At 49.0% G+C, this 17,563-nt stretch overlaps 1 protein-coding gene and 1 long non-coding RNA gene across 4 annotated transcripts in view; both read right to left on the bottom strand.

Annotated features, from left to right (window-relative positions):
* Nucleotides 1-554: 554 nt before the first annotated feature.
* Nucleotides 555-17,563, bottom strand: part of XPNPEP1 (X-prolyl aminopeptidase 1) — a 45,687-nt gene continuing 28,678 nt past the window's right edge. For all 3 annotated transcript variants that reach the window (XM_036438971.2, XM_036438970.2, XM_036438972.2), the window contains 11 exons: nt 15,632-15,721; nt 14,745-14,795; nt 13,496-13,554; nt 13,291-13,368; nt 11,603-11,674; nt 9,758-9,818; nt 8,215-8,284; nt 6,550-6,723; nt 5,647-5,723; nt 4,548-4,646; nt 555-1,093 (listed from right to left, as the gene is read on the bottom strand). In XM_036438971.2, coding sequence (XP_036294864.1) covers nt 965-1,093; nt 4,548-4,646; nt 5,647-5,723; nt 6,550-6,723; nt 8,215-8,284; nt 9,758-9,818; nt 11,603-11,674; nt 13,291-13,368; nt 13,496-13,554; nt 14,745-14,795; nt 15,632-15,721 — 960 coding nt within the window. In that variant the 3' untranslated portion in view covers nt 555-964. The remainder of the gene's footprint in view (nt 1,094-4,547; nt 4,647-5,646; nt 5,724-6,549; nt 6,724-8,214; nt 8,285-9,757; nt 9,819-11,602; nt 11,675-13,290; nt 13,369-13,495; nt 13,555-14,744; nt 14,796-15,631; nt 15,722-17,563) is intronic.
* On the bottom strand, nt 1,750-4,521 carry LOC118719476. The gene is made up of 3 exons (XR_004988158.2): nt 3,382-4,521; nt 2,989-3,158; nt 1,750-2,752 (listed from the first exon to the last, which is right to left on the bottom strand). It is a non-coding gene; the product is annotated as an uncharacterized LOC118719476 (long non-coding RNA).

The raw sequence follows: 17,563 nt of genomic DNA on the forward strand, positions 1-17,563 counted from the left end.
GCAACTAGGGCTCTGCCCCACGGAAAAACCGCAGGAGGCAATATGGCCCACTTCTCAGACATCCCCGCCAGAGTGTGGAAGTCAGTGTCCCATCCCAGCCATGATGGTCTGAGGTCACAGGGACATCAGCTCTGCCAGCCCTTCCAGCTCGTCCCCCACCCTGTGTGCAAATCAAGAGAAGCCCGTTGTCTACAAGTAATAAGATCTTGTGGTGCTATAGGTGAGGCTAGGCCCCGAGGCTAGGGTCCAAGGTTAGGCTTCCAGGCTCCAAGGTTAGGCTAGGCTCCAAGACTCCAATGCTTTCAAACTTTTTTTTTTTGCATATTAATGACATTTTAAAATCAGAAAAACTGATAAAAACACTCACCAAAATATTAATATCTATTAAGAGGCTTACCACTAAGCCAGACAATGTGCAGGGAGCCCAGTTCCTCACCCCAAAGACGGCCTTCGGCCTAGACAATGTCTGTTCCAGAGGCCACCGGTCCCGGACACATGCTTGCCGGACACGCAGGGCGGCCGGAGCCGCGAAGAAAGAGACAGCTGAGACAGAGCACCGTCGGGCTTTTTATTCACGGGTCATAAATAGCATCTCGTGAGCATCAGGGTGATCATGGTAATGGGCTAGCACCTGGAACTTGGCCGTCACAGAGCACTCTGCTTCCCCACCGCCGGCTGAGAACTCGCTGCAGCTGCCCCGCGGCTCAGCTTTGAGGGGGCCCGGCCTCGGGTGCAGCAAGTTTATTCGTGGCTCGTTCTTGCCAATTTTTTTTTTTAAAAATCATAAAAGATCAAGTGTTTGCAAGAAAATATCAAAGAGGATAAGAAGATTTTCCGTTCTTCTCGAGTGTCTAAAAGTAAAAAGGAGAGGTAAGAAAGGAGGAGAGGAAAGGGGGGAGATGGCAGGGGCTGCCCAGTGTCTCCGTTTCCCAGAGTGTTTTCGGAAACGGGCGCGGGGCAGGCGTTAGTGCTGCTTGGAGACGGGCTGTGTCTCTCTGAGGAGCCACTCGAGCGCTTCCTGGCGGCCCTGCTTCTGCAGCTCCTTCCCGATCACGTCCCTGCAGGTCTGGTGGTAGTTGTTGAGCCACTCACACTGGAGAGAGAGAAAGACAAACAGACGCAGTGTCTGTGAGGGGCCCACGTACTGAGCGCCCCAGATGAGAATCAAACTCTCCCCCTGCTCACAGGGGGACAGGTGACCCCCTGTGCTCTATTTCTCTGGACACAGATGGGACGAGGCCATATCGCTTACGGTGAAAATGCTCCCGGAAAGTCTACTCCATGTGACCCGGCAGTGGTTAGGGGGAACCACAAACACCTAATGGCAAGCAGTGCCTTCAGGCCTCCCTCAGGGCAGAGTAATCTGCAAACAGGACCCTGGGAACCAAACTCACAGGCCATGAGAAGAGGGAGGAGGCTGCACTCACCCCAAGGGGCCTTATTCCCCACACCGGAGTTATCTGAGGGTGCTGAGGAGAGAGAGGACCTGGAAAATAGCTCCTGGGCTGCTATGAAGATGCCTACTAAGAGACATACGTGGGGCTGGCCTGCCCACACCCTCACTTCCTATCCTGAATCCACTGACAAAGCTGAATCAACTAGAATGTGGGTCCTGTAAGTGTGGCCCAGGACTGTGGGATTGCAGGGTGGGGCAGGGAGTGACCTTGACTGCCAGACTCTCCTGTGGCCGTCAGGAAATAAGAGATTTTAAAAAAAAAAGAGGAGGAGGAGGAGGAGGAGGAGGAGGAGGAGGGGGAGGAACAACAGGAGGAACAGAAGGAGGAGGAGGAAGAGGAGGAGGAGGAGGAGGACAGGACTTGGTGCCTGGTGAGGCTGATCACTGGGTCTGACAGTGAAAGTTCGGCAGCTGTAAAAGGGTGGGATGGCCCCCTTGTGTGGGTGGGATTTAGGAGATGAGGACAACAACCCACTCCCTTCACTGCCCATGAAGTGGGCCTGCCTGGACACCCAGTTGCAGCGAGGCTGGCAAACTTGCACCACCACGGGCATGGGCCAAGAGCTGCTGGGCAGGCAGTGTTGTTACAAACTCATGGGCTTTGAAGTCTGCAGTGTGAACCAGTTACCGAAGCCTGGCTAAGGGGTCAAGATGGGCACACAAGTCTTCAAGGCCCAAGGGTAGACAGATGGGGTGATGCTGCCAGCTGGCCTGGGCCCATTGAGGGCTCTGATCCCCACTGATAAAGAGCCTGCGGGCCCTGCTGGGAGTTGGGGAAGGAGGTAGAGTCAAAAGAAAGTGAGTGCTGTGTTTGTTCAACAGTTCAACAGTGCAGGCCACAGCGGGAGCCAGCCAAGGACCGCAGGTGGGATGGGGAAGGAGGAGGAAGGCACCTGAGCAACCTCCCAAAGGCCCTGACAGTCTGCGATGCCCATGTTCACATCCAACCAAAGTCCTCTGCTGCCATCTGGTGACAATTGGTGGGAATGCTGACCCGACCCCCACATTCCGCAAAGTGACAAGGAAGACCATCTGTCGGGGAGGGAGTGAAAGGCCACAGCCAGGTGTTTTGATCGCCCAGTGAGCAAAATCTTGTTGTGGAGTTTTACTGTGTCTTCGAATTATACCTTGAACACCTAGATCACTGAACTATTCTTTTGTCCAATTAATTTTTATAGGATATCGTCTTACCTTAGGATCACAAGCATTTCCCACAAATAACTGTGGACAGCAGTATTTAACATATCAAGCAGAGCACCTTATCTCTTTTAGCAAAAGGGTCCCTTTCCCATTTACCTCTTTTTTTTTTTTTTAATATATTTTATTGATTTTGTACAGAGAGGAAGGGAGAGAGATAGAGAGCTAGAAACATCGATGAGAGAGAGTCATCGATCAGTTGCCTCTTGCACACCCCCCACTGGGGACATGCCCGCAACCAAGGCACATGCCCTTGACCGGAATCGAACCCGGGTCCCCTCAGTCCCCAAGCCGACGCTCTATCCACTGAGCCAAACCGGTCCCGGCCCATTTACCTCTTGATAAATCTGGGGCTTCCGACATAACAGTGACTTATTTCTGGAGGGTCCCTAGCTACGACGCCGGAAGCTGTGCCTAAGGGCCACCACAAGAGACTGGTGCCAATGGGGCAGAAACCTCTAGGCAGGGTGGCTCCTGTGCCCTCTGAGTTCTCATTCCCTTTCACCTAACTGAGGTCAGTGGTCGGCAAACTCAGTCAACAAAGCCAAATATCAACAGTACAACAATTGAAATTTCTTTTGAGAGCCAAATTTTTTTAAATTAAACTTCTTCTAATGCCACTTCTTCAAAATAGACTCACCCAGGCCATGGTATTTTGTGGAAGAGCCACACTCAAGGGGTCAAAGAGCCGCATGTGGCTCGTGAGCCACGGTTTGCTGACCACTGACATAAGTCATCCCCACGGGGGCTGGAGAAAAGCCCTAGAGACCATGGCAGGCCTCCGGCTGAAGAGACCCACCTGGCCCTGGGCTGCTCCCAGGTGCTTTCAGTTCTGCATCGTCTACAAGCTGAATAGCCTGCATCAGCGGGGCCCGCTTAGGTCCTGGGAGTGGGAATGTTTGGTTGGACCAAGGCACCAATGGTCAAGCACAGGTGCCCACGCATAGAAGAAAGCTAAGCAGAAGTGGGTGACCTTCCTCTGTCACCCATCTGTGAGCCAAACAAGGCAGGAAAGGCATCTAGCTGGGAGGATCCCTGCCACAGGCCCACAGAGAACGCGTTCCTGCCTCCAGAGATACTCAAGGCCAGTGGCTGCCTTGGTCACAAAAATGTCTTCTCTCTCCAGGAGCCGCAATGCCTGTCCTGCCTTGGGCTCCCGTCAGTCACTTGCTTTGTGACGGCACTTCTGACCACCTGCCTCGTTCTAGAATTTGTGCCCTGGCTTGTCTTCCTGATCTGGGAACTGTTTTGTTGGTTGCTCCTGCCCTGTTTTTCACCCTTGTCTCTGCTCTGACCTTGATCACCTGCCTGACCCTCTGCCTTACTCCAGGGTCCTTGGTCTGCCACTTCCTTGGCATCATGAGCCTGAGAGCCACCCTAAGATTTGAAGGGGCTTCAAGACCTGCAACCCTGTGAGCTCGATAGGTGACACCCTGGGCTCCTGCTCTGCAAAGAGTGCCACAGCCCGGAGGGGCCCGGAGAGCAGGCACCACCTCTGTGTGTGAAACTCAGGCCGATGGTAACAGAGTTGCATCTCATTTCCTTAATGCTTCACGCAGCACAAGGAAACAACCTACTGTGCGCAACAGCCACAGCCCCCACCACCGTCTGGCTTTTTGTAGGGAAGACACGTGGTTCACGTTTGCTCAGGCAGCCGTGGCTCCTGCCCTCCTGGAAAATAACGGCACAAAGCAGGCTTTCACCTGCGAGCATACAGCCCCCAATGGGGTCGGGAGGACTATCTCCATGCAGAGGCCCAGCAACTACAAGAAAAGCATCTCATGCTCAGGACTCAGCTGGCCCAGACCTCGGACTTCAACAGTGAGGATGCAGAAAAGAGTATGAGGTAGCTCTCCCCCGCCCCCACGCTGCCTCCCCAGGACTCCCTCGTTACCTCTTTGTCTGTAAGAGAATCCACATCTATCATCTTGGTCTGTATCGGAACCAAAGTTAGAGGTTCAAAGGTCAGGCTTCCCCGGTTGCTGAAGTTATACTGTGGGGTAAGGAAGGAAACAGAAGTTTTGACTCCTCTTTACCACCAGGTGCAACCGTGAGGTCAGCCCCACCAGCGTGGCCAGCCCTCTGAGCCAGGCATGGCAGGCCCGATGGACACAGCTGAGGCCACCGAGACCTCCCAGCAGCAGGGCCACAGACCACTGTCCTCTGTGATGACAGGGAGTGCGGCCAAGAGAGTGGGGGCGTCTGGGATCAGGGGCTTCTCTGGTTTCGGTTCTCAAGACTCTGCTGGGGTATAATTCCCCAAATCATTTGTTAAATGGTCAAACATGTGGCCAGGCTTGGCCCAGCCAGGCCCGAGAGAACAGGTGTGCCCACTCTGAGCGATATGGAACAGCCAGGGCACACGAGCACACTGGTCTCTGTCCCGGGAAGGGTTTGGGAGGGAAGCAAGCAGCCACTTTCATGGGCAGGGACTTCCAAGTGGAAGCCGAGAGCAGGCCCCTGCAGTCAGCCTCACGGGAGGCATGGAAGCCACTCCCCTCCACCCGTTCAATCCCCAGTCACCAATGGAGGAGGAGCAAACAGGTCTCCTAAATAAAGCTCCCGTGACCTCTTGGTGATGCTGATGGGGAGAAGGTGAACCACACCTGCCCCACGGGCTGCCCCTGGCCCTACCCATGTGCCTCGGCTTTACCAGAGAAAAATCCCCCGGGGCTTTAGTGAAAAATACTCTCCAGGCTTAGAAACTAATTCAGGGTCTGGAGGTACCTTTAAACAAGCATTGGCCCAGCAGAGGAGACGCTGCCTTTAGTAAACTTACAGCCACAGATCACACCACGCAGGGGCCTGCCTGAGGCTCCACCAATCCCATTCCCAGGTCCCCGTTCATTAAGGATTTTCCTTCCGGCTTTGCAGAGGGTGAGTCCCAGGAAAGTCCCAGATATGAGGGAAAAGAAGCCCCAAGCATAAAAGTCTCCGTCCGCCCCATTTAAAGGAATAAGGAAAATTTAAAAGTAAATATATCAATTACTCACCTTGGTCTTCACAGGAACCACCAGGACCACATTCTCAATGCGAATTCCAAAGGCCCCGTCTTCATAGTACCCTGGCTCTGAAGCAAACCAAAGCCCAAGTAAGCAGCAGTCCAGGAGGGAGAGGCCCCCAGAGGCCTGCCCACCCCAAACAGGGGCAAAGAGGTGAAGGGCCCACTCAGCCCGACGTGAGAGCCCAGAGAAGCCCCTTCTCCCATGTGGCTCCTTCTAATAAGTACCTGAGGTACGAAAGGTTTTGAGGTTTCTGAAAACTGGCTGCAGGGGAGGAAGGACAGTAACCGGGAGCCACCAACTAAATCCCAATGCATATGCAAGAGGCATAATGATGCAGGCATTCAAATACATTCACTAGAACTTGGTGATGATATAGCAATAGGCAATAAATTAAGAAAGCAGAGCCCAGCCTGCATGGCTCAGTGATTAAGCATCGACCTATGAACCAGGAGGTAATAGTTTGATTCCTGGTCAGGGCCCAATCCCCATGTGGGGCGTGCAGGAGGCAGCCAATGGATGATTCATTGATTGATGTATGTCTGTCTGTCTGTCTCTCTCTCTTCCTTCCTCTATGAAATCAATAAAAATATATTGAAAAAATATATGTATATATACAAAAGACCAAAAGCTAACATGTTGAAATATTAAGTCCTTTTTCCCTTGGGTGGTGAGCTTACAAATGAATTCTTTTTCTTCAGACTGTTCCAACGTCTCACTTTTTCTACAGTGAACATGTATCACTTTTATACTAATCGTAAAAGGTGTTTAATTCAAGATGACAAGGGGAAATTGTTTCCAGTTTAGTTTAAAATAATTAAAATATAAGAAACAACAAAGAGCCTTCAGGAGACTGGAGGACCCATGCTCGCATCCTAGGTGAGGGCCGCCTACCGTCAGTGACGATCATGCCCGCCTCCAGCGGCTCGTCGGAAAACGTTTTGTAACTGATGCCGCAGGGGCCCTCATGAACGTTCAGGAAAGACCCAACACCATGTCCTGTCCCGTGCAGGTAATCCAAGCCCGAATCCCACAACGCTGAGCGGGCAAAGGAGTCGAGGAGGTGGCCTGAAAGACACACGAAGAACCACTTGATGTCTGCATGGCACTTTTCAAGTCGCAACACGTTCTGGCGAACAGGCTTGTTATGTTTGGCTCCAGAAGGTGAGATAGAAACCAGGGGTAAAAGTTACCAGAGGGTTCAGATTTCAGCCCAGCACAGGGAAGAACTAACGATCAGAGCCCCTGAGGAGGGCAGCTCCCAGCAGGCAGCGCAGTCTGAAGCTGGAGGATCTGCCCGGGATACTGGTTAGGGGATGGCATCCCCCAACAGGTGAGGGGGTGGCAGCCCGCAGCTGGTGAGGACGGCACTTGAGCCTGGCTGGTGTGGCTCAGTGGCTGAACATCAACCTATGAACCAGGAGGTCACAGTTCGATTCCCAGTCATGGCACATGCCCAGGTTGCAGGCTCAATTCCCTGTGGGGATGTGCAAGAGGCAGCTGATTGATGATTCTCTCTCATCACTGATGTTTCTCTCCCTCTTTCTCTCTCTCTCTCCCTTCCTCTCTGAAATCAATAAAAAATATTTTTTTAAAAGAAAAAAAAAAAGAACTGCACTAGGTAACAGTGGACATTCCCTGCCCAGCTCTGGGACCCTGAGGTTTTAGATTTACAAAGATGAGATTATAGCCAGACTCAAGCAAACAGGCAGGCAGGAAACCGACCCCAGGAAGACGAGCGCAAGCCTAACCTAAGCAGATTCAAGGCCCAGGTCTTGTGCATTCCCCATTCAGTGCCCCTCCCACCAGTCCTCAGCAAGGAGGTACATATCTGAAGTCAGGGGCCCAGAAAAATAAACCACAACACCTGTCCTGAAAGAACGCACTGGCCCAGAGCTGAAAGGCATGCAGGAGGCTACAGGGATGTCCACTGGCCCTGAGGCTCATGCCCTGCTGCCCTTTCCTGGAAGCCAGCAGCCCGTGTCACCCAACACTATCCATTGTCACCCAACACCATCCATTATCACCCAACACCATCCACTGTCACCCAACACCATCCATTGTCACCCAACACCATCCACTGTCACCCAACACCATCCATTGTCACCCAACACCATCCACTGTCACCCAACACCATCCATTGTCACCCAACACCATCCACTGTCACCCAACACCTTCCATTGTCACCCAACACCATTCACTGTCACCCAACACCATCCATTGTCACCCAACACCATCCATTGTCACCCAACACCATTCACTGTCATCCAACACCATCCATTGTCACCCAACACCATTCACTGTCACCCAACACCATCCATTGTCACCCAACACCATCCATTGTCACCCAACACCATTCATGGTCAGAAGTGAGGCACACAGCTGACACCAGGCCAATCCTATGCCTACTTCCTTGGAGGCCCTCTGAACTCAGTAGTTGGGTGCAGCACCCCACCCCGTGCCCTGGCTGGGCCAGAAGCGGGCTGGGGGCTGACACTGAGAGATGTGTTTGACACCTGGATGGGAAAAGGCTGCCATGTGACAGAAGGAAGCACCTACCTTTGGTTCCGGCTGGGAAAATGGCTGCGCTCACGGCTATGTGGCCCTTGAGGACACACGTGAAGCATTCCTGCCAAAGAAAACCAAGGGGGCATGTTGCGGAGCGAACACGGGCATGCAATCCTGTGGTTTTCTAATACTTCAGAAAGCCTTGCCTCTGAAGATTTGTCAGCAATACCACACAGAAGGTCAGAGTTAAAAAAATAAATAAATAAAAAATAAAAAAGTCTGGTGGGGAAAAAGGTTGGCCTTGGAACCAATTTTCCAGAAAATCTTGGAATTAAATTCAGCAAAGAACTATGGGAGAGATGGCCCCCCAGGTCTTCCCCTTCTCAAGAGCATTTGGACACCCTCAATGTCATCTGAGCCTCGGGAAGACTGGAAAAGTAACCAGTGCTGAGGACATGAGCTAACACTACCAAGCTACTTCTCTGTGCCAGGCATGATGCTAACTAAATACAACATTTCATCCCGCATCTCATGCCTGGGCACTACAGTCATCCGCACTCTATAGAGTCCAGAGGCAGCAGGCTGGGCCATGCAGTTCCGAAGAGGTAGCATCTGGCCTAAACCAGGCAATTCTGCCTCTGGGCTCCCTGCCACCTGCTATACCCGGGGTTATCCCTAGTGCCTGGACAAGAAGAGGGCTGTTTGGAAGGTCAAGGGCTTGCCACTACTGTGCCAAGTCAGGACTCAGCCCCAAACTCCTCAATCTGGTCTGGGGCTCTTCCCGCAGCACAAAGAGAACCACACCCAAGGGTATCTGGACCCAAGATCAAACTCTTGTCAGGTGCTGGTGCCCACAGAGAGACAAGGCAAGGGACCAAAACTATGAAACTTGCCCCAGTGCATCGCAGAAAACCCTCCTTCCTGGGATAAACTTCCTGAGGGGCTCCCCTGTGAGATTCACTCAGAGACTCAGCCAACATGCACTGAGCAGTGACTGAGACCCTGGAACTTGCTCAGCTCATGGAACTTGCCCGGCCAACCTTGGAGGCGGGTGCTTTTATCCCCGTGTCTATGGATGGTCTAAGTGCTTCATTCCAGGTCACGGAGCCAACAGGCAGCAGACAGGACCTGAAGTTCAGTCTCCAGATTCCTGGTATACCTCTCTATCTCACAGCTGCTTCCTCTCCTGACAGACAGACCAGAACCTGAGCAGTGTGTGCCACTGCAGGGCCTGGAGAGATGAGTCCAAACACAGAAACACTGAACTTGAAAAAAATCTAGATACTGTACTGTTTATAAAAAGCATGGACTTCAGTAACCCACTCTCATCCCCAAAAAGACTTCCTGATACGAGGCCAAAGCCATTTAAACTTGAATCTGAGCTGCTTTGACCTTAGCAGACAGAATGCTTTTAAAAGGTCACTAATGCTTAATTAACTGGATGTCATAAAGCAGATAAGCCTGACTCCACATTAATGGGCTATTTTACTATCCCACACATAATTTTTACATATTTATACAATCCCTTTTCATAAAAACAATGCTCTTCTTAAGAAAGCAGAGAGGGCCTGCCGGGTTTTCTGCTCCACCTTACCTTCTCATAGGCCGTAGGGGTCCCAAAATGCATTGTCCGGGTCACGTCTGTGGTTCCATCTCTTTCCAAAAGAAAAACGCAAGTTATTTTTCAGTCAAAATAAGCATTTGCTCACATATGAGACGGGCAAGGGTGTGGAGAAATTAGAACCCTCAATGTATCACTGGTGAACGTATAAAATAGTGCAGCCAGTTTGAAAAACAGTTTCCAGTTCCTTCAAAGGTTAAACCTTGAATTACCATATGACCTGGCAATCCCACACCTCAGTAAATACCCAAGAGAAATGAAAACATATATCTGCACAAAGACCTATACTCAAGTGTTCATAGCAGCATTATTTACAATGTCCAAAAGGTAGAAACCACCTAAATGTTCATCAACTGGCAAATGAATAAACAAAATATGTGGTGTTCATACAATGGGATGTTATTTAGCAACTAAAAAGAATAAAGTATTGACCTGTGCTACAACATGGATGAACTTTGAAAACATTATGCTAATGATAGAAGCCAGACAGAAGTCCATACAATTCCATTTATATGAAATGTCCAGAATAGGCAAACACACAGCAACATTTTTCCCTGGGGAGGGCAAAATGCGAGGAGTCTGGGATGGGAATGGGAATGGGAATGGGAATGGGGTTTCTTTTGGGGGTGATGAAAATGTTCTAAAATTGACTGGGGTGATGGTTGCATAACTCGGTGAGTACACTAAAAACCATGGATTGTACACTTTAAGTGAGTAAATTGTGTGGTGTGTAAATTATGTCTCAATAAGGTTGTTATCCAAAATAAAATGAGACAGAATGCAAGGATGGCCCAGTGCAGTGGGAGTGAACTCAGGCCCCGACTCACACGCTATTGATCTGAAATGTGAGGACTATTTCATGAGAGACAGCACTGTGGGGATTATGAAGAAAAGGCAGAGAAACAAAATAAACAGGAGCCTGTTTCTAGCAAATGACAGCCAAACTGCAATTCCTCTTCTCAGGACAGAAAGTTTGCTGAAGTAAAAATCCCCAATGTGTCTCTTTGAACACCCTAATCCACAGCCCTGACACAGAAAGGATAACTTCCTGAGTCCTGCTAAACTGTAAAAGCAAACCAGAGTTTACATCCCATGCCTTAAGTGCTAGGCTGCCATTACTGACACCCAAGGCTGGGCTGTGGTCTCCATGTACTTGGTTGAGCTCATTTAATGAGGTTCTCCATCAGCCCCGGTCCCGGTGGCAGTGGGGCATGGACCATGAAAAGGCCTTGCTCCTACTCTTACTGCAGACAACACCTACTCCAGCTCCTTCTCATGGGTTCCACATCAAGACCCAATTCAATTTTAGGTTCTCCTCTGAGAAACTACTCTAGGGGATGATGATGAAAGTAGCAAGACATGAAGAAGGAAATTCAGAAATTCAGGAGCACCCTTCATTTCTCACTCATTCATTCAAAGTCATGCCCTCATTTCACAAGGCCCTGAACCGTTGCAAGGCCAGGGAGACAACAGGAAGTTCATGGGTGGGGGCAGAAGACTTTGCAGTGGTTCTGAAAGCTCACTTTCAGTTATTTATTTAGTATTTAACAACTTCCGGCCAAGGGCTTACTGTTTCTGTCAAACAGTCTTTTGTGGACGAGAATCACAACTGGGCTATGTCAACGAGGGGTGAAAAGCAGGACAAGACATGGGAAAGGCTTAATTAACAGCTGGTGCAAAGATAACCAGCTGAGCTCTCGGCTGGAGACTGACTCGCCCCCCTACTCAAATGCCTTGACTCAACAGAGTGGAGTTCTACACATTGGGCCACCTTTGCATTCACACTTGTTAGTTAGGGAACAGCACCAGTTCACTTACTTGTATTGAGCACCCGAGTCAATGAGGTACACCTCATCAAGGGACAAAGTCCTGTTCGTCTCAGGAACCGGCCTAAGGAAGTAAATAAAAAATGAATTATTCCACAAGTGTATTCACCTGCTAAGTTCAGGAGGAGGGCACATTTCATACTATTCTTACAACTTATGTAAGCCTGAAATGATATTTTAAAATTAAGTTGCCCAATAACTTAATGATTCCAACTAATATTAAACTTCCACTATTTAAAGACCCAGTCTACCTATCTCCCCAACTGGAGAAAGAGCTATGAAAAGGAAGAATAACATACTTCTTTATGCCTATCTCCCTTTGTGTCTGGAACAAAATAGGTATTCGTGAGATAATTTATATTTTGTGAATATCGAAAATAATTATTGATATTCACAACAGGGCCAAACTAGAGTCTTGAAAACTAGGCAGAGAGCAGCCTAGAATCGCTTATCTCTGGGTGTGTGTCCCTACCTCAGACTCCACGTCCCTACTCCCCCAGTGCTCACCCCATCAACTGCCTCCCCAATTGCATCTCAGACCATCAGACAGGCAGGTGAATGGCTCCATTGGGGAGAAAAACTACATGGGATTTTTGCTGAGAAAAGGGATGGATCATGATGCTCTTATGCGGGAGCACTTTTTTCAAAGGAGCATGAGGTATTTTTAAGAAGTGATCTCATTTCCTCGTGCCTTTTTCCACACAATGTCACTGCCCTGAGAGATGCTAAAAAGGGATGGGAGCAGTCCAGGGCTCCGCCCCGCAGCTGAGAGAGGTGCCCCTGTATTTCCAAGCACCACCACCTCCTTGGCAATAAAGGAGGAGAAGCAAATCCCCACCCTTGCTCTGAAATGTTTTAATGTGTTAATTATCTGGAAATGCTAGGATAGTGTCCAGCCAGGAAATTTATCACCTAAGTGAAACATAAGACAGGAGCTGGCGTCCTTTTGACATCTGAATGCGGGAACAGAGGCACTCACGCGAGAGAGCTGTGCACTCACATCTGTGACTAGCTTCCACACACAGCTTCTGGATTTGCCCCAAGCCCAGAAACTCGAAAAGGAATGATCAAAAAGGGGGTGGGGGCCTGTGCCCGAGTGCAGCACGGTGAACCTAGCAGACCTTCTTGTCTGGCAGGGGTGCTCGGCTCTTGGTCCATGGGCTCTTGCGGGTCTCCTGGTAAAATCCCCAAATGCTGGGGTGCCAGGCTTCAAGCCCACAGAGAGGGAAAAGGAAGTGCTGATTATTTCCCCATCTATAACTGGGTGGTCCACAACAAAGTGATAAGGTTTTTTGGTATGGAGTTTTTTAGGACTAGTGCATCAGGGAAAGCTGCCATTATAGGGAAAACACACACACACACACACACACACACACACACTAAAAAATTCTAATCATCAAGACTCAAGGGCTCTGAACACAACTCCCACAGTCTCAGAGAGGAGCAAGGGACAACCGTTTGACTATCTACCCCATGGAGAACTTCAATCATACATCCGAGCCTAAGAGGAGGTTCCCGGAGGCAGAGACTGGGGATTTAGAGAAAATAAGACCTTAAGGTCTTACTGCCCATAGAGGAACAGTGTCAGCAGACACACAGCAGTGGGCACGGGGCCTCCCCCGCTCAGTCCCGGTGCAGAAGCAGCTGCAAAGCTGGGCAGTGGCTCGTCGGCGGCCTTACGCGTAGTGAATGATGGCACCGTTGGGTCCCGTACTGGAAATCGTTGGGAAGCTCAGGTCCACAAAGTCAGCCTGTTGCCTGGACAGAAAGACACACGGAGCAGAGGGACAGTTTGTTACTGTGCAGAGAATCAGGCCCTCCCGGCCTCATTTAACTCGCCAGGGAGATGAGCACAAGGTTCCTCGGACCCTCAACACACCCTTACCTGCGAAATTCCTCCGCTTTGTCGGCAGCTGAGATCTCCGTCACGCCACCTTTGGGCACCTAAGGAGGAAATTATCATACATGTGTCTCCTCCACATTAAAGGGGGCAGGTATACTGAAAGTTTACTTTTTCCTCAGCTCCCATTCCCAACTGTCCAATGTATAGGACGCAGATGAGGTCTCATCTTTAACAAGGAAGGAATTTCCAAAGGCTCTCACCAAAGCTATCCAAGGTGAAGGGTTTCTATTTAGTTTTTCCACTCACTATTTTATATCTCAGGATTACATCTGGCACCTCCCAAAACTTATACATCTAAGTTTAACAAATTCTAAAACATCCCCTCCTAAGAATGTCATCCAAAATAAATAATAAAGATAAGTCTGAGGATATTATTACAGGGTTAACGATAATAGCAAAAGCATTCAAAACAATCTAGACATCTGAAAATAGGCAGAATGGGTAATTAAATCAGTCTAGCCAATAAATGCAGTCTCCATTTAAATCATTGCTTAAAAGCCTCAAAGCACATGGAAAATGCTCACATTAGTATGCCAAGTAAATAAAATAAACAAAACAAAATCTTATTTGCATACTGAGAATTGTGTGAAAATGGTTTACAATGAAAAAATGATTTACATACATGAACACAGCCAGTGGAGAGAAAAATAGTCACACTGGTGGCCAATATAAGTTACTTTTCATATTTAAAGGGATCTGATATCATGCAATAATAGCACAAAGAAACTATCCTCCTGTCAACCACAGGGAGTGAAAGGGCAGGAATTAACATAAAAAGTTTAATGGCTTAAGTTGATGTTCAAACTGTACACAAAGAGCCTGGCCGGCCTGGCTCGGTGATTGAGCATCAACCTATGAGCCAGGAGGTCACGGTTCGATTCCTAGTCAGGGCACATGCCCAGCTCGCAGGCTCGATCCCCAGTATGGGGTGTGCAGGAGGCAGTTGATTAATAATTCTCTCTTATTATCGTTGATGTTTCTATCTCTCTCTCCCTTTTTCCTTCTTCTATGAAATCAGTAAAAAAATAAATAAATAAAACAAAGAATTTTAAATACACACAAAGCAAATTTCCAGAAAGAAAAATAAAAGTATTAAAAGAGAGGACTAAAATCAGATCCAGATCTTAGACACCGTGAACACCAGAGCACAGAAGGTGCCTTGGTCAGAATCACACATCTTAATTCCTGGACATTCTGTATCCATTTATTAAACAAAGACTAAAGAACCAACCTCTTTCTCCAGCCAGTTAAAGAGTTCACAGAGGGCAACAGCATCTTTAATCTGTGCAAACAATAGAAATGTTTTTTCAAGTATTACTGAAAATCAAATAGCGGCTTCAGAACCTAGTCCTAACATGATACAGAGAGGGCTGTATCTGCAGGGCACAAACCATCAACAATCAGGGCTCAACATGCATTTCCTGCGATAAGTCTGCAGCAGTCCCCTATCAGGGACAGGCTGCTCGGCTGTCCAGAATTCAGGTACAGTGAGGAAGGACCCCCCTCAGAGCACACGCAGCTCCCTCAGCAGGTTCACTCCTATCCTATAGGGACCATAAAAGACAGGCCACTGCCAAAAGCTATCTCTGGGCCCCAAATCTTTCTAGACCCTCCGTTGGTTTTAAAAACACAATCTGGGCCCTTTAAGAGGCTTCGCCTTCTTCGTTTTCATCTTTGTAATCATGATATCACCATCATCTAAACTAGGGGTGTCGAACTCAATCAGAGAAGGGGCCAAAATCTAAAATCCAGCCTAAATCGCGGGCCGAATGGTTTACCGAACAGTCATAAACTGTCATTGTGATGGAAACGCAGCGGAGTGCAGTGATGACAGCGCGGTGCGGGCCACATTGCAAGGCCTGGCGGGACGGATTTGGCCCGCGGGCCTTGTGTTTGACACATGTGATCTAAACTGTCATCATCCATATCTCTTTTTGTGTTGTATGTTCTAGTTTGTCAAGATCTAGCCCACCAAGTGCTTTATCTCATTCTTTCATTAACTCTAGAAGGCTCAGAGAGGTTCCAACCTTGTGCCAAGCTCAAGACCACAGAGCAGGTGAGGAGCTGGGCCTTCGGACCACCACACATCCCCTCTTCTGCACAGGCTGCCTTACTCACATGAGCTCGCCTCATGCCATCTGATTCGGCAGAATTCTTCACAGCTTTGGCAATGCAGATGGGGGTGTAAGGCATACAGCAGCGATGTTCCTAGGGGCAAAGGGCAGTAGAATGGAAGATCGAGGTTGGCTCGCCTCACCCAGACCAAGGCAACCACCTCTTCACCTGGCACACCACACTTCACACAAACACTGGAAGAACTTCCACTCAGGACCCACCCAAGCTGGCCGAGCCCTGGGATCCAAAGACCTGCTTCTATTGGTTGATGACTGAGCATAATGAAAGGGGCTTGAACTCATCAAAAAAGATGAAGTAGCCCATCAGTTGTGGCTCAGTGGTTGAGCACTGACCTATGAACCAGGAGGTCACGGTTCGATTCCTAGTCTGGCACATGCCTGGGTTGTGGGCTCGATTCCCAAAGTGGGGCAGACGGGAGGCAGCGATCAATGATTCTCTCTCATCATTGATGTTTCTTCTTTCTCTCCCTCTTCCTTCTTGTCTGAAATCACTAAAAATATATATTTTTTTAAAATGAAGTATATCAAGCAAGGTATTTCTTTTCTATCACCTACCCCCTGAGCTCTTTGAGACTGCTGACTGCCAGATCAGCAAGATATTGCTTTTCAAGCTTCCATGATTGTGGTGAGAGTTCCTTAAGGGATCAAAGTTAGACTGAAATAACCCCTTTATTGCTGCACAAAGGAAGCTTTTTCCAATGTCTGGGGACACACATGACTGACGAGAGAGGATTCCTGCGCCTTCCCTTCTCGTTCGGGGCTCACACATCAGTACTGTTCCTGGTCTGACCTTGAAGGGCTGGGAAAACCCTTCCCCATTTGAGAACAAGTTTGAATCCAGCCTGTGTTATAGGGAGGGGGAATCAGGACCACCTCATGCTTGCACAGAGCTTCTCAAAGGCCTTTTGCTCCCTTGTTATTTTCTCTCTCACACACAGAGAAGGCAGGCGTGATCCCACTTAAATCAAGGAAGAAAAGCTCTGGGTAACGGAGTGTCTCAGAGTGTGACGGTGGCAAGGGTGTGACAAGCCAGATCTGGAGGCCCAGGCCTGGGCTCTCCCCAGATGGCCCAAGCTCAGTGGAGAAGGGGGACATCACTGGGCTTGTTGATGGCCATCTGGCAGCCAGAGGCCCAGGGAGGACAGAATGGTGGCATTTCAGGTGGTTTGGACTCCAGTCCCGCCCCGGGCCCCAATTAAAATGAAGGGACAAGTATCGCCCAGCAGCTCAGTCAAGGGCAGGGCTACCACTATTATTTGACCTTTGACAAGTCACCAACTCCCAAAGCTTTTCTGGACCTAGGTCTCCTTACTTATAAGATGTTGGGGGGGGGGGGGGGGGCCTGAGGGAAACTTCAGGTTTTCTCATACCCCCCGCTCTTGCATTTACTTACAGCTTTTCTTTAAACTATCTTGAAATCGACTTAGTTTCTTAAACTCAACTTTGTCTGAAGAACTAATTTTGATATCACGCTATCATATGCTGGTTATATTTTTCCTAGTATACACTAAACACTTTGAAAGCAGATAACTTTAAATAAATCAAAGTATTGCCGAAGCTGGTTTGGCTCAGTGGTAGAGCGTCAGTCTGTGGACTGAAAGGTCCCAGGTCCGATTCCAGTCAAGGGCATGTACATTGGTTGCGGGCGCATCCCCGGTGAGGGGTGTGCAAGAAGCAGCTGGTCGATGTTTCTCTCTCATCGACGTTTCTAGCTCTCTATCTCTCTCCCTTCCTCTCTGTAAAAAAAATCAATAAAATATAAAAAATAAAATAAATCAATAAATCAAAGTATTGTGTACCAATGAAGACCGTCTTTCGTATCATACTCTGGAAAGTACAGGATCCGGTGGGCTCTAAAGGCCCTGAGACTCTCAGGATGGCTCCAGCTCGAAGGGCTCATCCAGGGAGACAACAC

The sequence above is a fragment of the Pipistrellus kuhlii genome, unplaced genomic scaffold (assembly GCF_014108245.1).
Source record: "Pipistrellus kuhlii isolate mPipKuh1 unplaced genomic scaffold, mPipKuh1.p scaffold_m20_p_15, whole genome shotgun sequence".
NCBI lineage: Eukaryota > Metazoa > Chordata > Mammalia > Chiroptera > Vespertilionidae > Pipistrellus > Pipistrellus kuhlii.